General features: G+C 38.2%; 1 protein-coding gene across 2 annotated transcripts in view; it reads right to left on the bottom strand.

The window, feature by feature from the left end:
- The window catches only part of atm (ATM serine/threonine kinase), an 89648-nt gene that overhangs the window by 43725 nt on the left and 19029 nt on the right, over positions 1–26894 (bottom strand). For both annotated transcript variants that reach the window (XM_039654170.2, XM_039654169.2), the window contains exons 15-31: positions 25656–25781; positions 23300–23392; positions 21166–21358; positions 20860–21053; positions 19510–19592; positions 17832–17996; positions 15681–15756; positions 15380–15510; positions 15197–15305; positions 11036–11206; positions 10779–10954; positions 7064–7307; positions 5894–6012; positions 5237–5363; positions 4956–5155; positions 3441–3615; positions 1434–1598 (exon numbers count right to left, since the gene is read on the bottom strand). In XM_039654170.2, coding sequence (XP_039510104.2) covers positions 1434–1598; positions 3441–3615; positions 4956–5155; positions 5237–5363; positions 5894–6012; positions 7064–7307; positions 10779–10954; positions 11036–11206; positions 15197–15305; positions 15380–15510; positions 15681–15756; positions 17832–17996; positions 19510–19592; positions 20860–21053; positions 21166–21358; positions 23300–23392; positions 25656–25781 — 2547 coding nt within the window. The remainder of the gene's footprint in view (positions 1–1433; positions 1599–3440; positions 3616–4955; positions 5156–5236; positions 5364–5893; positions 6013–7063; positions 7308–10778; positions 10955–11035; positions 11207–15196; positions 15306–15379; positions 15511–15680; positions 15757–17831; positions 17997–19509; positions 19593–20859; positions 21054–21165; positions 21359–23299; positions 23393–25655; positions 25782–26894) is intronic.

Here is a 26894-nt window from a genome sequence, read left to right as displayed (position 1 = left end):
AAAAGTGAACTACTCCTTTAAGTAGAGCCAGACCGATATTATCGGCCGATATTAGGCATTTTCCAAACTATCGGTATCGGCAGTTATAATGGCCGATAAATGAATCTTTCAAAAATAAAATAAAAACGGACGAAACACGCTTGAACCATGTCATGAGTGTTGGAGTTGTATAGTTTGTCCACCAGAGGGCACTCTACACCGTCTCTGTTGGCAACACTCGTTGAGTTGGTCACGATACATACATTGCTTGAATAACAAGTAAAAGAACATCCCCATCAGTTCACTTAACTCAAATAAGCATGACAAAATTTGGGACTATCATGTCCAGTTTAAAAAAATAAATAAACAAATAAAATATCGGCCGATATATCGGAATATCGGATTTTAAAACCCAAAAATATTTGTATCGGTATCGGCCTTCAAAATCCTTTATCGGTCGGGCTCTACCTTTAAGTCAATAAATTCAAGGTCACGTAACTCTTCCCACCGCTGCGGCTGTCAGTCATTCTCCATTCAGCATCAAACGGCGCGTCACGTTCGAATACGACAGTCAACAAGAGGAAACTCTCTCCAAGATGATTCAACGTTACTATTACACTTATCTGTTGATAAATGTCTATGGTTTTCACATAAAATTACGTTATCTTGCTGCACTTTATTGCTGTACCTTAATCATGTTAACTTACTTTCTCCCGGTTGTCTGTAAGATCACAACACTGGAGTAGAGAGTAACTGTTCTTCATGTGCACAGTAACTGAAATTTAAAACTGTTCAAGGCTCATTAAACTATTTATAGATAGATACTGTATAATACACTACGCATAATGAAGTTGTCTGTAGTTGTCTATACACTAGATTTTGTTTAACACACAAAAGAGTGATTATCAGTTCAACACACAGAGTTATAGAAATTCAACTTGATAAAAAAAAAAAACTACGCTGGTATCGTATCGGTATGGGTCGATACTCAGGTGTTTTGGTATCGGATCGGTTCTGCGAAAATTGTATCGGTACATCCAGAGTCCTAAAGCTCATGCTCATGATCAAAACCGTTGTTTTCCCAGTGATATTCCTCTGACCTTTTCTCTTTTGTAATGTCTCTCAGCCATCTCCCTTTCTACAGTCATTCTTCAATCTCTCTACATCTATACATCTCCTTCCGCTTCCCCTTCAAGTGGACACGCCCCCTGCTGCTGATTGGCTCATTCTCCCCCCACCTTCCCCATCATGAGTGGACACCCCCTGCTGCTGATTGGCTCATTTTCCTCACCCGTCATGAGTAGACACGCCCCCAATTGCTGATTGGCTACAAGTGTGTTTTGCTGCTCGGCCCAATCCTCTTTCAACAGCATTTCTCAGAAATCACTTACTGCACCTTTAATGTTAAATAATGTGGGTCTACGCAGCATTTCTGAAAAAGAACAGATGTTGACCTGTCTGAGAGTGAAGGCGCCAGAGCTGTATTTGAGGGCATGTTGGGCGGCTCGGAGCTCTCTGAAGTTCGGTCGGTCCGGGAAAGGTTCCAACAGGGGAATGGACTTTCTCAACATGCTGTTCTCTGGGTTTTCTATGACCAGGAACCTTAGCAGGCGGAGGACCTAAAAGCAGTCACATGTACAACATGTCATTTAATGAATAATCAATCGAATCATGCATCACACTTTTCGCATCGCATCATATTATTTTGTTAGTGAACACTGTTAACGTCGTAATTGACTTTAATGTGCTTTAAATCAGTACTGTAATTCAGTTTTGCATCAACCTCTTGTGTCACGCCTCTTAAAGGACAACTCCGGCGCAAAATGAACCTTTGGTCTAATTACACATTGTTACCTAGTCAACCGTTATCCGTGATTTGTTTTCACGATTGCCGAATGTAAATATTTTTATCTCTAAAAACAGTTTAGCCTATAACGCTAGTATAATGCTATATAGGGCATAGAGTAATGACAAATAAAAATCGCTTGTTATTACCACTAACAAGGCTCAAAATAGCCCCGCACTAACACGGTAGCATAATAAGGGTCCCTACATTCAAACCGAAGCATTGAGAACTTTGCCAGTGTCCAAACAGTTTAATAAGAAGATATTTTATACACACAGTCAACTTCGCGAATACAGGAAGAAGCCATCTTTGAAAAATAGTCTCTACCAGTCGATCTACGAACGCCGATCCAAGTGCGCTGAACTGTGCAGAATCTCATATGGTCCGTTGTTTCAGGAAGAAACAAACACGAACCGTTTTCTTCTCTTCAATATGTACATGTTGCCTACTGTTCACGCTCACCTTATCCACATCTCACCAGCGCACATGGATCGGCGTTCGTAGATCGACTGGTAGAGACTATTTTTCAAAGATGGCTTCTTCCTGTATTCGCGAAGTTGACTGTGTGTATAAAATATCTTCTTATTAAACTGTTTGGACACTGACAAAGTTCTCAATGCTTCGGTTTGAATGTAGGGACACTTATTATGCTGTCGTGTTACTGTGGGGCTATTTTGAGCCTTGTTAGTGGTAATAACAAGCGATTTTTATTTGTCATTACTCTATGCCCTATATACTAGCATTATACTAGCGTTATAGGCTAAACTGTTTTTAGAGATAAAACTATTTACATTCGGCAATCGTGAAAACAAATCTCAGATAACGGTTGAATAGGTAACAATGTGTAATTAGACCAAAGGTTCATTTTGCGCCGGAGTTGTCCTTTAACAGAAACTTAACAGTGACTTAAAACCTGCATTTGAACTTCCATTTCCATTTCAGTTATTAATTTCCAAATATATTTAGATATTTCCAAATGACTTCTTTTCTAGTCGTTGGATTTCATGATTTCTGAAAAAGGATTGTTAAACACATTTTGTAGACATTATGGCGGTGTAAATATTTAAAAATTACAAAAAATTATTTTTTAAATTTTTACATTTTTTTTCATTTGAACAATGTATATTCTCTATTAAAACTATTAAAATTTCCTTGACTTGTCAATAATCATTTTAAAAATCCTTGATATTTTAGATTTTTTTGTGTTATCGCTTAAAAATTCATACACTTTTGTGGCCAGAAGAAAGCAACTCATACAGGTTTGGAACAACTTGAGGGTGAGCAAATGATGACTGAATTTTCATTTTGGGTGAATTATCCCTTTATTTGAAAGTTAGATGATGTTTTTTATGGTAATAGGTTTCCTGTGGTACATTTGCTGTTTTCAAACGCTTTTTATTTTTCAATTTACTTATAATAAAAATTAAAAGAATACAATTTCAAATTTGTAGAAGTTTGAAGAGCTGAATATATTTTTTTCAGATATTGTTTTACCTTAAAACTTATTTTGAATCATTTTAGGTCATCTTGAGGCCCCTCGGGCGTTTGCTGAAGCCCCCTAGTTGAGAACCTCTGCACTAGTTTGTGACTTAACACTCTCTCTGTTCTCTCTCACCTGCTGAGATATGGCAGACCTTTCGGTGACCTGTGCTGTGAGGGTGGCCACTATGACCTGCAGGTGACTCTCCAGAGCATCATCACAGTATTCAACAGCCGTCTGACAGACCAGCGACAGCAGCTCACAGCACAGGGACAAACTGCGAGAGGACACTTCATCCTGAGGACATGATCTGCAGCAGAACACAAGAGCAAAATCAGCCACTCTTTCTCAACCCTTTGTCTCCCACTAATGACAGCTAACTATTCATTTGTCATCTAGCTGACAACCCAAAGGACCCTATTCCAAAGCGAATGGCACAAGTGTACTCAGGGCGACTCCGAATACACTTTTGCTTGTTTAAAGGGTTAATTCACCCAAAAATGAAAATGAAGTCATTAATTACTCACCCCCATGCTGTTTCAACCCCGTAAGACCTTCGTTCATCTTCGGAACACAAATAAAGATATTTTTGATTGAATCTGAGAGCTGGATCACTCTTCCATAGACTGCCTAAGGGACTGGCTCTTGATGGCCCATAAAGTCATTAAAGAAAAGGTTTAAATAGTCCATGTGCCTACAGCGGCTCAATTATACGTTTATCAAGCGGCGAGAATACTTTTTGTGCGAAAAAAACATAAATAACGACTTAATTCGACTATTCTATTACTTCCTTATGGGCGCATGCGCGAGAACTGAGACGAGGACGTTCTTCTCCTTCGACTACTTTTTGTTACCGGCTGCTCCGCTTAGGAGTGTTACCGCCACCTACCGTATAAAATGATGATCCATATATAAGGCGCTCCGAATTATAAGGAACACTGTAGTTTTTTGAGAAGATTAAAGGCTTTTAAGTGCACCTTATAGTGCGGAAAATACGCTAATTGAAAAGCGTATGTACAGCGCGCATCTTCCTCTGCTTGTAAACAGAAAGTTTTGCGCTTCCAGCTATATCAGCACATCATCTTATACGGTAGGTGGCGGTAATACTTCTAAGCGGTGAGCAGCCGGTAACAAAAAGTAGTCGAAGGAGAAGAACGTCTTCGTCTCAGTTCTCGCGCATGCGCCCGTAAGGAAGTAATGGAATAGTCGAATTAAGTCGTTATTTATGTTTTTTTCGCACAAAAAGTAGTCTCGTCGCTTGATAAACTTATAATTGAGCCGCTGTAGGCACATGAAATATTGAAACCTTTTCTTTAATGACTTTATGGGCCGTCAAGAGCCAGTCCCTTAGGCAGTCTATGGAAGAGTGATCCAGCTCTCAGATTCAATCAAAAATATCTTTATTTGTGTTCCGAAGATGAACGAAGGTCTTACTGGGTTGGAACAGCATGGGGGTGAGTAATTAATGACCTAATTTTCATTTTTGGGTGAACTAACCCTTTAACGAAGGAACAAATGGTTGACTCTTGATTGAAAAGTGAAAATGATGACTGAAATTAGAAAAACACACTTGCGTCGTGCCTGGCGCTGAATTGCGTCGAGTTTGTGATGAGGCCCTAAAACAGCCGTAATGTGTGTGTGTGAGCAGACCTGCTGTTGATGTGGTGAATAAGCGTATAGATGATGTCCCGCAGCACAAACGCCCACGCTCCGCCCAGCCCGTCCTTCACCTCCCTGAGCAGCAGGCTCACAAACAGGTGGTACATCATCAGTATACGGTGCCGCTCGTAGGCGTTAGTGGTCTCGGCAGCCTTCTGACAGATCGCTATGAGAATCCTCTGAATGGACATCTGAAACAAACAGGCACCAATGCACATTTATACGGTAGCTCGGGGGAAATGTGAACATGGAAGTTCGAGTGTGAAGCTCACGGGAGTCTTTGACAGGATGGAGACTAGAGACTTGTGGTTGGCACTGTGGCATTTGCTCAGGTAGTCCAGCGTGGCTTTGATCACATATGAGCTGAAGAATGGCGGGTTTGGCGCAGGATCCAACTCTCTAAATACAAAAAAGCAACATTTCGGTAATGCTTCCTTTTACAGTACAGCACTTACAGTGTACTTACCTTGAAAGTACTGGCTAATATAAGGTAAGTACATGGTTTAGGGGTAGGTTTAGGGTTAGTACTAGTTATTACCCAGTAATTGTAGTTATTAAAATAAGTACATGGTATTTACATGGGTAACTGGACTGTAAAACATTTCTTATGATTCATATAAGGTGGTAATAATATGATAAATTCAGTGAATTTGTCAATGCTGGATGAGCATTTGAGCGCATATGTTTTTATGCACTTTTTTTTTAAATGTATGTGCATCTTGCCGTTTCCCTCCAGAGTTTTTTTTTTCTGAATTAAAAAAAAATGGATGGAAACGGCTATTTTTACTAAGTGAGAAAGTTCTCAAAGTTTCAGTATGTTTTCATTGTGTATCAACTCTCTTTTATCTCAGATAAACAATGAATATTGATTCCTCATGCTATAATCATTTTAATGATCCGTAAGGGGGCACGATAAGAAATAAATATACCCAGTAAATTTCTGTAGGTCTCCACCATCCGCAGACGCTCCTCCTGCGGTCTCATGCAGCGTCATTAACAGCTCCACCACAATGTCAGCCAGGTTGTTGCAAATCAAACTGTCAATTTGCTGAAGGAAAAAGAAAACTGTGTATATAAATACTTCTTCAGCGGTGTACCAACTTCAACTGCATCTACAGAAATATACAGTTTAAAGGATTAGTTCACTTTAAAAACAAACTTTTGCTGATAATTTACTCACCCCCATGTCATCCAAGATATCCATGTCTTTCTTTCTTCAGTCGAAAAGAAATTAAGGTTTTTCATGAAAACATTCCAGGATTTTTCTCCATATAATGGACTTCAATGGGAACCGGACGGTTCAAGGTCCAAAAGACAGTTTCAGTGCAGCTTCAAATGTCTTTAAACGACACCAGACGATGAATAAGGGTCTTATCATGCGAAACGATCGGTTATTTCAAAACTTATTCCAAAAATGCAACTTTTCTAAGGACAAATGCCAGCCTTGCTCTATTCTGTGAGGCGCATTTGTAACGTCACGTAATACGTAATTACGTTCAAAAGGTCACGGGCGACGTAGCCGGAAGTACAGTGTCAGTGTTTACAAGTTGAACGCATAGGTTTAACGTACAAACTAACTCAAACGCCGTTTACAAAAAAAGGAATTAAAAGGAAAAACAACGATGTCGGACAATTTTGATTCTGTACTTCCGGCTACGTCGCCCGTGACCTTTTGAACGTAATTACGTATTACGTGACGTTACAAACGCGCCTCACAGAATAGAGCAAGGCTAGCATTTGTCCTAAGAAAAGTTACATTTTTGGAATAAGTTTTGAAATAACCGATCGTTTCGCATGATAAGACCCTTATTCATCGTCTGGTGTCGTTTAAAGAAACTGCATCTGAAACTGTTATTAACTGTCTTTTGGACCTTGGACCGTTTGGTTCCCATTGAAGTCCATTATATGGAGAAAAATCCTGGAATGTTTTCATCAAAAACCTTAATTTATTTTCGACTGAGGAAAGAAAGACGTGGACATCTTGGATGACATGGGGGTGAGTAAATTATCAGCAAAAGTTTTTTCAAAAGTGAACTACTCCTTTAAGTGTAGATTAGTAATGTACTAAATATCAGTTGAAAACACAACTGTGCCCTCACCTGTTTTCCAAGGAAGTTGCTGTCCTTCAGTATGTCGTACACCCTGTGAGCTTTCTCTCTCTGCAGGGCCACATGGGTGTCTTGCCCAGCGAGGGCGAAGTGAGGCAGGATGTTCACCATGATCTTGGGGAAGCAGTTAGCCAGCAGCTGCTTCCAGTCTTGAGCCAAGTGATTCCCAATGGATTTAACCTCCTCAAAGTCATTCAGGAAGACCAGGTGCGGGATCAGCACATGGTAGGATGACCTGAAATTATAAAACATAGTTACAGTATAATCAGAGTACAATGCAGCATATTTATAGAAGAACGCGGGCGAAAAACATCTGAATGTGTTCAGATACTGAGAATTTTCTACTATAATGTATATTTTTGCAATGAAAAATTGAAAATGATAATTAATTGACCATATGCACAGTTAACTTCCTGGTTTTGATACAATCTATACAATCGACACATAATCATCAATGTTGATTTACATTTTAATGCAGTTATCAAACTTACCTAATTTGCCAATAAACCAGTTATATTGATTGCAATAAAGACTAAAAGCTAATGGAAATACTGGAATAAGAAACAGTCACAGAATAAATACAGAATAAAAAACAAATTCAGAATACGTCTGCATTTGGACATGCACACACACACACACAACATTTTTCCAGCACTTCACATGTAAGTTTTTTTATGCGATGACCAAAAACACTATTTGTTCATCCTTCTGAGATTATCCCCATTTGTAAAACCGAACGCTTGAAGATGTAGGAAATCCAACATTTGATAGAAAATACTGTTATTTTTAAATAAAAAAGATATTAATTACCATTATAGCCAGTAGATGGTGGCAAATGAGCATTTATTGGCTCATATTAGCCATTACCTGTAATATTATCTTTGCTTTTAATTTTTTGTAGTGAAATATGGATGTAGGAAAAGTTACAAAGTCTCACGAAGAGCAAAAACTTGTCTTCAAACTGTGAATGAATTACACAGAAAGCAAGCAGTCCCTTTATAATCACAGAAGCTATCAGGAAAACTACCATTTTGTTCAATAAATCGAACTAAAGTGCACAATAAATCTTTACTTTTCAGTGTGGACTTTATGATTGCTGAGAAGGAACACTGAGGGACGCGTATTTCTATGGCGTTTTATGTTTGAATAACTAAATAAATGCTGACTATTTAAAGGATTAGTTCACTTCAAAACAAACTTTTGCTGATAATTTACTCACCCCCATGTCATCCAAGATGTCCACGTCTTTCTTTCTTCAGTCGAAAAGAAATGAAAGTTTTTGAAGAAAACATTCCAGGATTTTATTCATTGATTTCTTCATTGACTTCATTGGGAACCAAACGGTTCAAGGTCCAAATGAGAGTTTCAGTGCAGCTTCAACGGGCTTTAAACGACACCAGACGATGAATAAGGGTCTTATCTACGACCTTATCTATAAAAGATCAGTCATTTAAAAAATAAATAACAAAGTTTACGTTTTATAAGCTCAAATGCTTGCCTTGCTCTGTTCTGTGATGCTCCTGTTTGAACTCGTTCATCAAAATGAACAAATGAAGAGCTCTTTTCCAAAACGCTATAAATGCATTTCAATAGTTTTCAGGAAAACTACATTTTTTACCTAGACCCACACATTTTGTGAATATTCAAATTATCCTGTTGAAATGTTTTATTGGTTCAGTCTGAACATTTTGAACAATAATTATTAAATCAAACAACAATATTGTTAATGATAATTTAAAAGTTAATTATATTTTTTCAAAACGCTATAAATCCATCCATTTTTTGTATCATTTTTAGTAAAGTCATTTTTAGTAAAGAGTCAAACCTCAAACAAATAGTACCAATTTCAACATATGCAAGAAAAAAACGAATTATTAATACCAATTTCAACATATGCATGAAAAAACGAATTATTAAAAATGATCAATATATGATAACGATATTCAAAAATGGGATGGGCACCCCTCCAGCACATGCACACACACACAGGCTACATAACATGTGAGCAAAGCGGAGCAGCATGACGATTAAATATAAGTTAAAAAAAAAACAAAAAAACAAAATAAACATAGGCTACGTTTCATATTTGTTTTTAATAATATTACATTACTTATTTTTATTATTTCATCTATGTTGAGTAGGCTATGAAAAGGGAACCGCATGAGATGAGTAAGATAGGATCAAAATTCAAAAGCTGCCCAATATTGGAAAATATTTGGAGTGCGTCAGACATGATTTTGACCACTTATTAAGTTTTGTTTTGTAGAAAGCTTGTAAATTTCGTTTCATATAAATTGTATCTAAATTTTAATAAATGTTTCATCGACAAATTGACTGGATTAATACATTAGAAGTAAATATCAGACAATATAATCAGGACACAGAGGCGCGCAGGTGAACCGGAGCGCGTCTCATATATGAACCGAAACACCGCGACGTTTGCCTCACACAGGCCTGAGAACTAAGCTCCAGAAAGCTTTAAATATCTACTTTTAAACAAAACAATTAAAAACTAAAATAAATTGGCAACTCTCTGCGTATGTAGGCTAACTCGAAGTATGCGTTTCTCTCTATAGGCCTATGCGCGTTCACTGCGAAGATGGCGAGTAAGCATCATCAACTTTATCTTTGTTGCTGACACTGACAGAAAACACTAGTTTATTAATAAACAATTGAAATGTTTCATGCATAATCATTACTTTTGCCGGTTCTTTGTGGCAAGCTTTATGCATACGTTGAGATGTGGAATAGGCAATTAAAAACGCTCATATGGTTTCTCTCCCATTTAATTAAATCAATATATGTGATTACTGATAATACAAATGGCTTAAACGATCTACTACTAGTCGACTAGAAAACTAGGACTCATTTTGAGGAATGAATGAACATAATAAACCTCTGTTCAGAGTGCCGCCGTGCTGGATTGTGTAGAGCGCTCATTGAATTTGAGGATTTATCGTTTAGGCTAAAAACAGGGCTGGCGCTTATCGCGGTTTGGAAAGAAACTGTATCTTGCAGTACATTTTAAACAAGAAAATATAGCGATTTGGCATGAAACGTTGATGGAGCAGTGAAAGGGTTCTGTCCACAGCAGAATGACACGACAAACTCATTTTTTTTAAAAATGGCGTTTATCGCGTTTTGGAAAAGAGCTCTTCAAATCTTTTTTCGAGTCATGACTCGAAGAGTCCTAGATAGGACCCTTATTCATCGTCTGGTGTCGTTGAAAGCCCGTTGAAGCTGCACTGAAACTCATTTGGACCTTGAACCGTTTGGTTCCCAATGAAGTCCATTATATGGAGAAATTCCTGGAATGTTTTCATCGAAAACCTTCATTTCTTTTCGACTGAAGAAAGAAAGACGTGGACATCTTGGATGACATGGGGGTGAGTAAATTATCAGCAAAAATTATTTTAAAAGTGAACTACCCCTTTAAGTGACTATATTCTGATTAATCACTAAGTATTACACTATTGATGCGGTTAAAGCTGCCCGAGGACATTGATTGAAGATACAGACGCACCAATGAGTGAGTGAGTTTTCCAGCTGATTATATTATTGCTTTTCGTACATATTGCCATGAAAATAAATAATGTTAAAATAGCCTTCTGATACCATGTATGCAAAATATGATTTATATAGATTCGGGCTGCGTGTTTTTGTGAGATTCGGCCAAGTAAAGAAGACGTCGGGAGCACACACACACCTGTAAAACTCGTCCAGACTGCAGAAGCCCAGCAGTGTGTAGGGGAAGGACTGCAGCGTGTACCTCGAGTCCGACTGTTTCTGGTTCAGCCACTCAGCCACTAGGTAATATAGGTGTGAATGGATTAAACTCTTGGAGTCCCTGTACCCGAGCGACCGGGACACGCCTCTCAGCACCTGCAGAGTCACCAAAGAAAAGCCTTTTAATGGAGGATGCCAAGGAACATTTGGACAGTGTTCAGTGTTGAATATCTTTACCTTATTGATGAGCTGGTCATCAATGCTGTTCTCCTTGTAGGACTGGAAGAGAGCAAACAAGGCTTGCTTCTCGCACACGGGGCTGCAGGACATCACCATAGACACACTCTTCAGTAGGGTGGCCCGTCGATTAAACGTCTCGTCGGGCAAGTCTTCTGACGGACAGCTCTTCTGCACAACAACAGCATTAAAGAAGTAGAAGTCTATTCTTAGGATGTCAAACCAAGTCAATACGAAAAAAACTAAAGAAAAAATGTATAGATATATTTCTGAGCAAAAACTACAAACTTGTTCACTTTGTAGCTATTTTTTTTTGTAATTTGTGCTCTTTATTTAATTAAATAATTACTTGTTAATAATTGATTGCATTGTTTTAATTCAACATTTATACATCTACACAATTCATTTTGTTTATTTAATCTGTAATTTAAAAAAAGAAGTGTGTTCAATAGGATATAAGAATCTTGAATCTCACTAGACAAATTTGAGACTTTTTATTGGATTAATTATGTCGTAAATGACCTATAATCAGGTAAAGATCAAACGTTAAAGAATTAGAGGTCTATTCAAACTAAATTAAAGGGTTAGTTCACCCAAAAATGAAAATTAAGTCATTAATTACTCACCCCCATGCTGTTCCAACCCCGTAAGACCTTCGTTCATCTTCGGAAAACAAATAAAGATATTTTTGATTTAATCTGAGAGCTGGATCAGTCCTAGATAGAATGCCTAAGGGACTGGCTCTTGACGGCCCATAAAGTCATTAAAGAAAAGGTTTAAATATTCCATGTGCCTACAGCGGCTCAATTATAAGTTTATCAAGCGACGAGACTACTTTTTGTGCGAAAAAAACATAAATAACGACTTTATTCCACTATTCCATTACTTCCTTATGGGCGCATGCGCGAGAACTGAGACGAGGACGTTCTCATTCGTCTACTTCTTGTTACCGGCTGCTCACCGCTTAGGAGTGTTACCGCCACCTACCGTATAAAATGATGATCCATATATAAGGCGCTCCGGATTATAAGGAACACTGTCGTTTTTTGAGAAGATTAAAGGCTTTTAAGTGCACCTTATAGTGCGGAAAATACGCTAATGGAAAAGTGTATGTACAGCGCGCATCTTCCTCTGCTTGTAAACAGAAAGTTTTGCGCTTCCAGCTATATCAGCACGTCATTTTATACGGTAGGGGGCGGTAAAACTCCTAAGTGGTGAGCAGCCGGTAACAAGAAGTAGACGAATGAGAACGTCCTCGTCTCAGTTCTCGCGCATGCGCCCATAAGGAAGTAATGGAATAGTCGAATAAAGCCGTTATTTATGTTTTTTTCGCACAAAAAGTAGTCTCGTCGCTTGATAAACTTATAATTGAGCCGCTGTAGGCACATGGAATATTTAAACCTTTTCTTTAATGACTTTATGGGCCGTCAAGAGCCAGTCCCTTAAGCAGTCTATGTAGGACTGATCCAGCTCTCAGATTCAATCAAAAATATCTTTATTTGTGTTCCGAAGATGAACGAAGGTCTTACGGGGTTGGAACAGCATGGGGGTGAGTAATTAATGACTTAATTTTCATTTTTGGGTGAACTAACCCTTTAATACCACAACTAAATTAACATGTTTTAGTTTCAAATTTGATTGGGTGTTTTTTTTAAGCGTTTACAAACTTGTCCACTTAAAATCTTTGTAAAGCTATTCTATTGTTGTTGTGTTTTGTTCAACTGTTTGTAATTTGTGCTCTATATTTCATAACTGACTATGTACAGTGGAGCCAAAAGTATGTAGTCAGCCACAGATTGTGCAAGTTCTCCTATTTATAATGATGAGAGAGGTCTGTAATTTTCTTCATAGGTTCACTTCAACTATGAGAGACAAAATGAAAATAAAATAAAAAATCCAGGAAATCACATTGTAGGATTTGTAAAGAATTTATTTGTAAATTATGGTGGAAAATAAGTATTTAGTCAATAACAAAAGTTCAACTCAATACTTTGGTAACATAACCTTTGTTGGCAATGACAGAGGTCAAACGTTTCCTGTAAGTCTTCACCAGTTTTGCACACACTGTCGCTGGTATTTTGGCCCATTCCTCCATGCAGATCTCCTCTAGAGCAGTGATGTGTCGCTGGGCAACACAGATTTTCTATGGGGTTGAGGTCTGGAGACTGGACCTTGAAATGCTTTTTACGGAGCCACTCCTTCGTTGCCCGGGTGGTGTGTTTGGGGTCATTGTCATGCTGGAAGATCCAGCCACGTTTCATCGTCAAGGCTCTGATGGAAGGAGGTTTTGGCTTAAAATCTCACGATACATGGCCTTGTTCATTCTTCCCTCAACACGGATCAGTTTTCCTCTCCCCTTTGCAGAAAAACAGCCCCAAACATGATGTTTCCTCCCCCATGCTTCACAGTAGGTATGGTGTTCTTGGGACGCAACTCTGCATTCTTCTTCCTCCAAACACGACGAGTTGAGTTTTTACCAAAAAGTTCTATTTTGGATTCATCTGACCACATGATATTCTCCCAATCCTCTTCTGGATCATCCATATGCTCTCTGGCAAACTTCAGACGGGCCTGGACATGTACTGGCTTAAGCAGGGAGACACGCCAGGCACTGCAGGATTCGAGTCCCTCTCGGTGTAGTGTGTTACTTTGGTCCCAGCTCTCTGCAGGTCATTCATCGGGTCCCTCCGTGTAGTTCTGGGATTTTTGCTCACCTTTCTCATGATCATTTTGACCCCACGGGATGAGATCTTGCGTTTCACACCAAGGTGCTTGCCTATTGTAGATTAACTCTTCCCAGCCTGGTCTGGTGCAGGTCTACAATTTTCTTCCTGGTGTCCTTCGAGTTTGGAGTGTGACTGTTCTAGGCTGTGGACAGGTGTCTTTTATACAGATAAAGGGTTAAAACAGTTGCCAATAATACATGAAACGAGTGGAGGACAGAAGAGCTTCTTAAAGAAGAAGTTACAGGTCTGTGAGAGCCAGAAATCTTGCTGGTTTGTGGGTGATCAAATACTTATTTTCCACCATAATTTACAAATAAATTCTTTAAAAATTCGACAATGTGATTTCCTGGATTTTTTTTTTCTCATTTTGTCTCTCATAGTTGAAGCGTACCTATGATGAAGTAGGAGAACTTGCACAATCAGTGGCTGACTAAATACTTTTTGGCCCCACTGTACTTAACTCCACACAATTTATTTATTTTATTTAATATTTATTTTTTTTAAATAAAGTAGTATGTTCAATATAATATAGGACTTAAGAATCATGAAAAACTCACTGGTATTGATATCAGCTACTGAAAAGTTATCCGTTTCAGTAATTAATTGTATTGGTTATGCCATAAATGACCTATAATCAGGTAAAGATCAAACACAGCATACCGTGAGTTTTGCCGTTAGTTCTGAGAACATATTTTAATATCTAAAGTCTTTTGATTTAACTTCTTTATGCATCAAAAATCATTGATGCAATGGGCAACGAGTAACTAAAAAAATTAAAATTCATAGCAAATTAATTTGAACAACATTTCAAAAATGATATTTGTGAAATGATACCTGTGGAAATATCTGTAAATTATTAATATGTATGGTACTAGTTGTTTGGTTTTGAGGTATTATTATTTTTAGTATTATTATTATTATTTTCTCTTTGAGATTATTGATGAAGGAAGCAGCTATTTTTTTGTTGTTGTGTAAAATCTTTAATAGACTGGGGTGGGGTTTAATAAGTTTTACTTCTTCCCACTCCATTTCAAGCGTAAGTGTTAAAAGTTATTATTATTGTCTGTCTTTTCTGTTTTCACACTATCTTGCTTGAAATAAAAAAATAATAAATAAAAAAATAAATATTTCTGATGAAAAAATAAAAATAGGGCAAAAATAGGCGTGTCTAGTCATAAATACGTTTGTCTTTAATTTCTGGTATAAACTGCTGGATTTTGATTTTTCACCCAAAATTCTCACAGAAGTCCGATCTGTGCACAAACTGCACATAATACCCTCTGACAAGAATGGACAATGAAATGAGAGTAACTCAAAAATGGCGTGGCACTGTTTAAACCATTTACTACATCCTTGACATGTCAGCATAATCAGTGTAGGACTGCATATTAACACTATTTCCTTAGACGTTCAGATGAAGGTAAACGAGATATACCTGCCCGCTCATTCCTTCCTGAGCCCTGAGGTAAATGTTCTCAAAGGCCGTCTGCTGGTTCTTCATGGGAAGCATCATCTTGCCTTCCAGTCCGTTTTTAAGAAACAAGCTAGAATTGAAAAGCCCATGTGATTAATGGAAGAACAGTTCCAGCAGAAGAGCGTGTAGTTGAGCTCAGCCCACCTCTCCACAGACAGTGCCGCCAACATGCACACGTGGTGATGTGGGTCCGCTAAATGAGCCGGGAGGACCGCGGACACGGGCAGCTCCTCGTCCCTCAGCGTCAGCGTCGCCCACTTACAGCAAGGGTCCACCTGGGGGAAACGCACAGGTAAAGCTACATATGCAAACCTCTCTTGGAAAACGCTGTTTACACGGACTTGAAAGTCAAAAGATGATGTAACTGATTGTTATCCTATAAAATAGTACTGCTTAAATGTACCCTGTACTATTTTCCTGGAATACAAAAGCATACTGTACTTACCTCCAGCAACGCCAGTAAACACTGCCTTAGTGCCACTCTCACAGCTGAGGTGCATTTGCCGGATTTCCCTAAGATACTGTACAAAAAGAGTGGATTTAAACTTAAGAAGCTCTAGAGGAATCTCTTTTAAATTTGATCTGAACTTACATTTCTTTTTTTTTCTTCTTTTTAACAAAACAAGTATTTCTTTATAGTTAAGTAATTACCGTTATATAATGAAGTAAATGTATTAAAGTAAAACAATTTTAAAATCAGAAATACTATTTAATTTATATACCGGTTTTTAACAATAATATTGATCTGTCTGCATTGACACCATTATATGAGGACTGAACTGAGCTGGACGATGACATCACAGTTTATATATATATATATATATGTAAACATGCCGTCTGTCCACTAAAACGTTTTTCTTTTTCCTAAGACCTGCGTATTTTTTTCAATTGTTCCCAATGGGAGTGCCGTTTATTTAAAACTGGCAGCCACAGGACCAAGCGCTGACCGCTTGCTGTTTTTTCTTCATCACGGTCACTCTTTACCCAGCCGTCCAATCACAGTAGAGGAGGGGTGGGACAAATACCACACGATCAACGACAACAGACAGCAACAACACGCACAGCAACAGAATAAAATCATTTAAAACAAGAGCCAGAGCAAATATTTGACATTGTATCAACATTCAAACTATCTGCGAAATCAGAAACTAGTAACACTTCCTCCGATATTCTGTATCGACTGAAAAATAAACAAAAATGCTTTTAGACACAGTCTAAATGATTCCATATTCAAGTATCATGATATTCGAATCTTACTCAAAGGACCTTGGAGTAAGACCTTCAGTACCATAAACCATTGTACTACCATGGTACATTTTTGTTTGTATATTATATTAATGATTTAACTTCACTGATACTATCGGATAAGAACAAAACATGAACTGAATTGAGCTGAATAACAATATTATTGTCTTCAGTAGCTAAATTGAACTAGTTTCATTATGAATGAACGTTACAGTTATTGAACTGAACTGAATCATCACTGAACTGATTCATCACTGAACTGAGCTGAACTGAATAATCACTGAACTGAGCTGAACTGAATCATCACTGAACTGAATCATCACTGAACTGAATCATCACTGAACTGAGCTGAACTGAATCATCACTGAACTGAATCATCACTAAACTGAGCTGAACTGAATCATCACTGAACTGAATCATCACTGAATAACGACACTATTATCTTGCTACAGCTGAATTTGAACTTGTCATATTTGAAGTTTGCATCACAACCTATGTTACCATCCACCTGATTTTAATGTGCATTTTGGGATATCACATAAAACGCTGGATGGAAGAGCCCTAAATTCAAAAAATGCACATTTAATCCGTCATCTCGTCATCGCTCTGATTGGTTTTAGGTCTATCCGCAATGTCCGTTGGTGACGCCCCTCTGGAAATGATTTGTCTATTATGCTTTTCCAGGCCATAACTCAGTCTGGTTTTAACCAGGCTATTGATGCCAGGGCCGGATTAACCATTAGGGCAACTGGGCTCTTGCCCAGGGGCCCACGACATCTAAGGGGCCCTGGGCACCAGGGGTGGAGTGGCAATCGAGAGAGTCGGGAGTTTCACCGGTGGGCTGGTAGTGTTTCGAGGCTGCGAGGGCCGGTTTGATAAAACGGAGCGTATGTTTGCATTAAGTGCCTGTCTTTTATTTAAAAAGACGCTCGTCACCTCATAGCTAAAGTGGCGTAGGTCATAGAGCGCGAAGCGCGTGAAAGAGCTTTTGATGCCCTCGACGCGACTTTGAATCCGCCTTTTGCCGAACTCTCTTCTCCCTTTTCCCAACACATATATTGTAAGTTAAATAAGTCAGATTACTGAGACTCCCATCCTTTGTATCTATGATAATGTAAAGGTTTGAGCAAGTCAGGCAATCCTATGCTTTGTTTGAGAGTGTCTATACCTCTATGTAACTCCTCCCCCTTGTAACGTATATGAACACAAGGCCTTAGACTTGGCTAAGATTTTTGGACGAAGCAGACTACAGAGATGCAACAGCAATAAAGAATCATGCTTAAAAAGATACAACCGAATCTCCTGGTCTTCGCTTCTGAGTTCCTACACTTCAGAAGAAAAAGGTGCTCACCAGAACCCAGACACGACTTTGAGCAGCGCTCCTTTGATGTGTGCCAGCTCGTCGTCCTGCTCGCTCGCGGCGGGCGCTCGGCCCAGACAGCGGATGGAGGGCAGGAGAGAGCACAGGACGGCAGCACACACCTCCTGGTCTTGCCGATACAGAGAACAAACATCTCTGCATCAAAACACCCAAAGGGAATTAGAAAAAGATTGTGAGTGGAATACACTACAGGCTGAAGTTTGGAATAATTCAAGCTAAAAAAGCATGGATGCATTTAATTGATCAAAATCAAAACGGTAAGAACAGTCATATTGTCAAATAATATTACAATTTAAAAGAACTGTTTTCTTTTTTAACACATTTTAAAATGTAATTTACTCCTGTGATTGCAAATCTGAATTTTCAGCATCATTACTCCAGTATTTAGAGTCACGTGATCGTGATCCAGAAATATCTGTAAATAATACACTAATAAATACACTAATATGCTGATTTGGTGCTCAAAAAAATCATTGTTGAAAGCAATTTTTGCTGCTTAATATATTTGTGAAATCATGATACACTAAACTTTTTTTTTTAAAAGAGAGTGATTAATACTTTTATACAACAAAGATGCAATAAATTGATCAAAAGTGACAGTAAAGACATTTATACTGTTACACAAGATATTGGTAAAGCTTTATAATAAGGTCTTATTTGTTAACATTAGTTAATGTATTAACTAATATGAACTAACAATGAGCAATGCATGTGTTACTGTATTTATTAATATTTGTTAAAGTGAGTTTATAAAAATGCAGTCATTCATTGTTTATGTTAGTTAAGTGCATGTATTAGTAAATGCTGAAATTAACTAAGATTAATAAATGCTGTAAAAGTTCATTATTAGTTCACGTTAATTAAAGTACTTAAAGGGATACTCCACTTTTTTTGGAAATAGGCTCATTTTACCACTCCCTCAGAGTTAAACAGTTGAGTTTCACCGTTTTCGAATCCATTCAGCCGGTTTTCTGATATTTAGAAGAATATCAGTAACCAGACAGTTTCTGGTCTCATTGACTTCCATAGTAGGAAAAAAATATACTATGGAAGTCAATGAGACCAGAAACTGTCTGGTTACTGATATTCTTCTAAATATCTGAAAATCGGCTGAATGGATTTGAAAACGGTAAAACTCAACTGTTTAACTCTGGGGGAGTTGTAAAATGAGCCTATTTCCAAAAAAAGTGGAGTATCCCTTTAACTAATGTTTGCAAAAGAAACCTTATTGTAAAGCGTAACCGAGAATTCTCCTTCAAATAAAATGCTGTTGATTGAATTTTCTCTCATCAGAGAATCATGGGGAAATAATGCTCTAGTTTCCACAAAATCTTTTAAAACGGTTTTCAACATTGATAATAAGAACCATTAGTAATAATTGAGCACCAATAAAACTTCATTTCACATTTTTTTTAATATTTCACAATATTACTGTATTTATTTAATGTTGATCAAATGAATGCAGACTTGTGAGAATAAGAAGCTTCTTTCAAAAACTCTGGTTACTGTAGTTAGCTTCAATTTCACATTTTCAAATACACTTTAAAAGAATTTAGATATTACTTGTTCGATCATTTATTAAAATGAACTTTAATGCACCAAATATAAGATGTTGAACAAAACATAAGGGAAGTGGAGGAATCCTTACGCCAGAGGCCTGAGAAGAGTATCGAACTCTTCAGGATCCAGAGATGAGACTTCAGCTGGGAGTTTCTTCAGCAGGGAAAGATACTGTACAAGTATTGGATGAAAAAGACTCGCATTAGACACAAGATGTGCTGGTATCAGATTTCATCTACATGTAGTCTCAACCTCAGAATAAGTGGGAAACACTTCAGGAGTTTCAAAGTCATTTCCGCGCCCCTGAACATAACGTGAAACAAAACAAACTGTGATTGGTTGCGTCATATGTCAGTCAGTCCGCCTCTGGACGGTCTTTGGCCAATGAAAGCTGCGATGGAGTCCAAGACCTTCTGTAGTCAGTCTTTGACAAGAGGCTACTTTCCTAGATGTCTTTAACATAATTCAAAGTTTCAATTATATAAGAGTCAGTCAAGCGGCAACCTTCCGGTCTCTTTCTTTAATCCAAAACGGGAGTGACTTAAACAGCAATTCAGTGACTGGCCGCTAGAGAAAGGCTGCAAAATCCCATAGACCGCCCAAGTTAACATGCCCACCTTTATATATATATATATATATATATATATATATAAATTTATATTTAAATATAAATATTTAAATATTTATATAATTCATTTATAAATATTTATATAATTTATATATAAATATTTATATAATTTATATATAAATATTTACTTATATAATTTATATTAAATTTATATTTATAAATTTATATATAATATATATAAAGCTAATAAACTCTATATAGACCATTTCACAAGATGTAAACAACACTGGTCCAGAAGCACTTCCTGTTTCAGTTTTTTAACACTACATAAAAGCTGGGATAAAATACAACCAACAGAACATTTAAAACTGAATCAAAAAGTTAAACAAACATCTTTAAGATGTTTTCTTTACATGTGAAATAAAGAAAACAGTTACAAACTGAAACAGGAAGTGCTTCTGGACCAGTGTTGTTTACATCTTGTGAAATGGTCTATAGCTAATTTTGCCATTCATGACAAATGTGAGGGGGGTGATTTTTTTTTTATACCTCAACAATTTAAATTATATTGAGCCTTAAAGTTCTGCATAATTAACAGCGTGGCCACTTGGGTGACAGATGAATTGCCGCTGATGTCACTACTAGCAGTCACAGTCTGCTGTCTGTTAGCGTCATGTCACCTCAGCTAATCCCGACTCTTTGCCCATTTTTGGTTACCAGGGAGTGGCGTGCGACCAAAATGGCGACAACCAGCTCCGTCCACTTTGGGCTTCAAAAATGCTCTCCAAAAACCTACAGTTGTCGTCACAGACACTACGTCAATTGCTTTATACAGTCTATGAAGTAAATACATTATGAAATCATAATCACCATGTGGAGGTGAAGAATCTGAGAAAAGTCTGTGAGGTCCAGTAGTTTGAGCAGTTTGCGTTGAGTGTCCAGGGGTTTGAAGGAGAATCCACCGTTGAGCTCTGAGGATCCACAGAGCGACAGGAATCCAAGCACAGACAGGAAGGCCAAGTCTTGCCTAGATAAATGCTCCTCAGATAATGCACTATTGGTCCCTATGATCGAAAATTAAGAAAAAAAAAAAAAATCAATAACGTGATCTTAACAGCAGCGAAATATGAAATCCCATCCCCGATTATCTTGAGCTCTCCAGTCTCGCTTGAGCACCTGTGCTGAATTTTGAGTCACAAGCTTCGTCATTGGACTGGCAGGGTCTGGAAGTGCTGTGGCGCGTCCCGTCTCCATCTTCAAACAGATCAATCTCCTCCTGATTGTCCGTTTGGTTTCTGCTCACATCCACATCTTCATCCATCGGGTCGTTCTCCATGACTGCGTGGTCCTTTTTACTCGAGCTGCTCAACTGCAAAAGTAAAAGGTGCACTTTAGATGAGTGTCATCTTCTGGAAAAGATCAATAACAGGAGTTTGCATGGGTGTGTGAGATGTACATACTGTGCGACGCTACGTAAGGGTTAATGCCCGACGAGGTGTCCATTGTCAGGTATTATTGGACGACGGCGAGGCGTGTGCAGCTGACGGTTGCCTCCACCGAAGTCCATTCATTCATAGAAAATGGACGGGCATTAACCCGCTTATATCATGGTCAATTGCCATTAAAACTGACAAATTTTTAAAACATTAGTTCATATTTTAATTAGTTTTACAATCGAATTGTAAAGTTTTTACAAACAATAACTTGGTTTCCCTGGTTACGCCTGACGGTTTATTTAGCAACCGGATATATTTATAGTTCGTTCATTTCTTCATTTTATTTACATTTTTTCTTTCTTCAGCAGCATCGCAGTCATCAAAGTTGTCAAATTCTCCAAAAAGGGTAAAAGAAATAACGAAGTCACTCATTGTTGTATTAGTAGGCTATGTATAACGGCTAACTAGATGTTTGTTTTGATACAATAAATTGTAAACGGATACTTTGACTGCCTGTTGCTATGGTTACTCACTGCTGATGTAGCCAGCGCATTTATTTATTAATTTCGAACGATAAACAGTTAGTTTCATCAGAACTCCTTTACTAGGTGTCCTCTATCACTTTTTAATGGATACCCTGCAGCCAATCAGAACCGAATATATTCACCCAGACCGTGGAATAGAGAGCCTAAAAGCCCGTACACACCAGGACGAATATCACCGCACGTTATTCGTCAGCGTTTTTCAACGCGTTTTTTGTGTTAACACCCAAGCGACGCTACTTGGTGTATATCTTCTCGGCAAGACAGTTTTGTGTTTGAGCGCCCCCAAGTTGTGTTTTACTGTAACTTCAGAAGCTCCAAACACGTGAGCAAAACCGCCAATCTCATTGGTCGGATAGTTTTGGACGCAGCGTGTCAAACTAAAAAAACGAACCCAAGGCGGTTTTTTTTAAAAATGCCGCTTTTACGCGTGGTATTTAACGCGCCGGTGTGCACACTTACATTGGCGCCCTTTGTTTAGTCACGAGGCGTTAAACGTCAGCGAATAACGTGCACGACAGTCTTAAGTCACTCCCCTTCCGGTCGACCACCATGGGACCTTATTTCCGAAAAATATTATATGGTAGTCAATGGCGAGAGATAACAAATAAGCAAGTCGCAGTTTGATGTAAAACTGTTGAGGTATAAGACTGTGAAAATACGTAATTACAAAAACTACAAACCCCAAAGGCGCACATTTTCTCTAAATGAATGAAGCTAACTTTACTGAAGCTAACATCTGTCATTTTTTGTAATAACCGTAACGTTACGCCGTCATGCCTGAGTGTTTTGTACCAGACTGCACACACACGAGCAGCGGATCTTGCTCGTTGTTTCGCTTCCTGGAAGATGTAGTTCATTGAGCGATTTTCACATAAAACTAAATGTTACTCTTCTGTTTTATGACAAACTGAGACTTTCTTGACTTTCAGAATTATTTTTTAAATTGACAAACATCATATGTGTAATTCAGGGCACAGTTCAGACAGAATAAAAAGATAGGTTTTCTCTCGCCATTGACTATTTTTTTCCGAAATAAGGTCTCATGAGCCGGAAACAGAGGGGAGGGACTTAGGCTCTCTATAAATACTTTTACATCACGTTTAGCAGTATACACACCGGCCTCATTAGCACGCTGTTCTGAATTTATGACAAACTTATCATATCACACACACCTAGACGGTTGGTTGTGAAAACTCACTATCACCTCTAACTGAAAAAAACATAAATAATAAGGTAAAACATATAATTTCTGTTTTCAAAAATGTTAAAACCTTCCTGTACTCATTCAGGAGACATGGACATCTGTAATGAAGTGTCAGTAAGTCTCACCAGTTGCTTAGATATGTCACACAGGTCATTCAGCAACCTCACAGGCAAAGTCTTCATGAATAAAATGCGAGATATGGTAGACACTTTGTCATCCTAGAAAAAAAAAATATATAAAATCAGTGGAGTTATTTTGAGGTTACTGGATAAGGATTTTTAAAAGTGCATCATTCAGACCTATGAACCCGTTTGACCAAAACTGAAAAGAACTGACTTGAAAGAACAATTTGGCTTATTTTACACAAGAGTCATTTGCATATTTTGGACTAAAGAAATATGTATATTCACTGTGCCATCCCATAACTCAAACAACAGAGCATGGACTGGCACCGGCGATGATTTTTGATTCCCAGAGAATGCATTGACTTGCAACATTAGGCACTTTAGACGCATACGTTTTTTTAAGTTAATGGGCTCAAATGTTCAGTTTCCAACCTTTTCTTTTGTTATTTTCTGCAGAAGAATAAATTTAAACCAGGTTTGGATGGAAAAACTTTAGGGTGAATAAAAAATGGGTGGAATATCCCTTTAAAGCAACACCAAGTAACTTTTCCTCTGTGGTCGCCCTACAGGTTGGAAGCGGAATTGTTCATTACCGCTGTTGTAAATAATTTAGCCTAGCGCAGACACACACACACACACACACACACAATCATTGTTTATCCAGCGCCGGCTTTGGAATGAACGATGTCCACAGACATGAAAGTATGATGTATTGCAACATCAGAAACGAAGTACAACTAAATAATGACTATTTGTAATGCTTGACGTAAAGCAAGTCAAATTTGTAGTTTTCTTATATCTCATTAGAACTACAGAAATGCGACCCGATCGGGCAATCTTACATAGCGTGGTTATAGCAGATATAGCGAATCCAGAAGTGCCTTTCACCCTGTTTAGCCTTAATGAACCACTGAAACGATTTTGGAAACTTTTTTTAAGGTAAAAAAATCTTACTTAGTGTTGCTTTAAGAAACATTGGAATTTTTGATTGACCTGAAAATATACACTCACCGGCCACTTTATTAGGTACCCCATGCTAGTAACGGGTTGGACCCCCTTTTGCCTTCAGAACTGCCTCAATTCTTCGTGGCATAGATTCAACAAGGTGCTGGAAGCATTCCTCAGGGAGTTTGGTCCATATTGACATGATGGCATCACACAGTTGCCACAGATTTGTCGGCTGCACATCCATGATGCGAATCTCCCGTTCCACCACATCCCAAAGATGCTCTATTGGATTGAGATCTGGTGACTGTGGAGGCCATTTGAGTACAGCGAACTCATTGTCATGTTCAAGAAACCAGTCTGAGATGATTCCAGCTTTATGACATGGCGCATTATCCTGCTGAAAGTAGCCATCAGAAGTTGGGTACATTGTGGTCATAAAGGGATGGACATGGTCAGCAACAATACTCAGGTAGGCTGTGGCGTTGCAACGATGCTCAATTGGTACCAAGGGGCCCAAAGAGTGCCAAGAAAATATTCCCCACACCATGACACCACCACCACCAGCCTGAACCGTTGATACAAGGCAGGATGGATCCATGCTTTCATGTTGTAGACGCCAAATTCTGACCCTACCATCCGAATGTCGCAGCAGAAATCGAGACTCATCAGACCAGGCAACGTTTTTCCAATCTTCTATTGTCCAATTTCGATGAGCTTTTGCAAATTGTAGCCTCAGTTTCCTGTTCTTAGCTGAAAGGAGTGGCACCCGGTGTGGTCTTCTGCTGCTGTAGCCCATCTGCCTCAAAGTTCGACGTACTGTGCGTTCAGAGATGCTCTTCTGCCCACCTTGGTTGTAACGGGTGGTTATTTGAGTCACTGTTGCCCTTCTATCAGCTCGAACCAGTCGGCCCATTCTCCTCTGACCTCTGGCATCAACAAGGCATTTCCGCCCACAGAACTGCCGCTCACTGGATGTTTTTTCTTTTTCGGACCATTCTCTGTAAACCCTAGAGATGGTTGTGCGTGAAAATCCCAGTAGATTAGCAGTTTCTGAAATACTCAGACCAGCCCTTCTGGCACCAACAATCATGCCACGTTCAAAGTCACTCAAATCACATTTCTTCCCCATACTGATGCTCGGTTTGAACTGCAGGAGATTGTCTTGACCATGTCTACATGCCTAAATGCACTTTAGTGCCTAAATGCACTTTTAGTTGCCGCCATGTGATTGGCTGCTTAGAAATTAAGTGTTAACGAGCAGTTGGACAGGTGTACCTAATAAAGTGGCCGGTGAGTGTATTTTTAAAAACTTATTTTTTATAGTATTTGTAAAATACAAAGCTATAAATATTGAATAACAACATACTTAACAGTCATACCTTGTATTTGGTGATATACTGTGGCTTACCTTTTCTCTTCTACTAATATTATCAGAGCACAACAGCATCACTGACTGAATTGATATGATGGTGTCGTTCTCAGCCAATCTGCTCTTTGCCGCTGATATGTAATGACTAAATTCCTGAACCAATGCCTACAAAGGAAGAAAAAAGTACTTAATTACCAGGAGTAATGAGTAATGAGTTATTTATATGCATTTTAAATAAAATAATTAGGGCTGTCGATGGTAGAAAAAAAAAATACAAAGATGTCTTTTTCCACCAATAATTTGTAATCATAAATGTTCAATTGAAGCTCCAAATCATTGTGGATTCAACAGAAATACAGTATTTTAGATATTTAAAATGTTCGTTTAATGGCATCTTTCTTCTGCTGAACACAAAAGAAAATATTATGAAGAATGTCACAAACCAAACAGTTAATGGGTTCGACTTCCACAGTATATATTTTTTCCATAATATGGAAGTCATTGGGGCCCATTAACTTTCCGGTAACCAACATTTTTCAAAATATTTTCTTTTATGTTCAGCAGAAGAGAGAGATTCATACAGGTTTAGAACAACTTGAGGATGATGACGACAGCATTTTCATTTTTGGGTGAACTATCCATTTAAATGGATTGTATATATTTATTACCATTTATGTATATCTTTTAAATTAAGTCAATATGCATATTCACAGAACCGTGATATTAAATGAGGCAAGGGTGTAGAGTTACATTCGAGATATTTTAAGGTATGAAGAGGAAAAAAACTTTTAAATATGTAATTTTGGTGATCAAAGATGAGTTTTAAGGGACACAATTATTGACTACAGGGAGACTTTAAAGTTTCATGCACAAAAAAAACCCCTAATGTTTATGAACTGAAAAATATTTTCAACCCTCACTGTTTTTAAGGCCACAGCTCAGAGTTCCTACTGGCGGTGTAAATGCAACCAGGAAAACGTTCCTAAATGAACCATTAGTTCTCGGGGAAACACACTGGTGGCTAGTTCCTATAACTAAGTTCATTTAAAGGGTTAGTTCACCCAAAAATAAAAATTAGGTCATTAATTACTCACCCCCATGCTGTTCCAACCCCGTAATACCTTCGTTCATCTTCGGAACACAAATAAAGATATTTTTGATTGAATCTGAGAGCTGGATCAGTCCTACATAGACTGCTTAAGGGACTGGCTCTTGACGGCCCATAAAGTCATTAAAGAAAAGGTTTAAATATTCCATGTGCCTACAGCGGCTCAATTA

This window comes from Pimephales promelas, chromosome 16, assembly GCF_988280905.1.
Source record: "Pimephales promelas chromosome 16, fPimPro1.hap1.1, whole genome shotgun sequence".
Taxonomy (NCBI): Eukaryota; Metazoa; Chordata; class Actinopteri; order Cypriniformes; family Leuciscidae; genus Pimephales; species Pimephales promelas.
The sequence above is the reverse complement of the archived record's forward strand: the minus strand, read 5'-3'. Positions and strand labels throughout refer to the sequence as shown.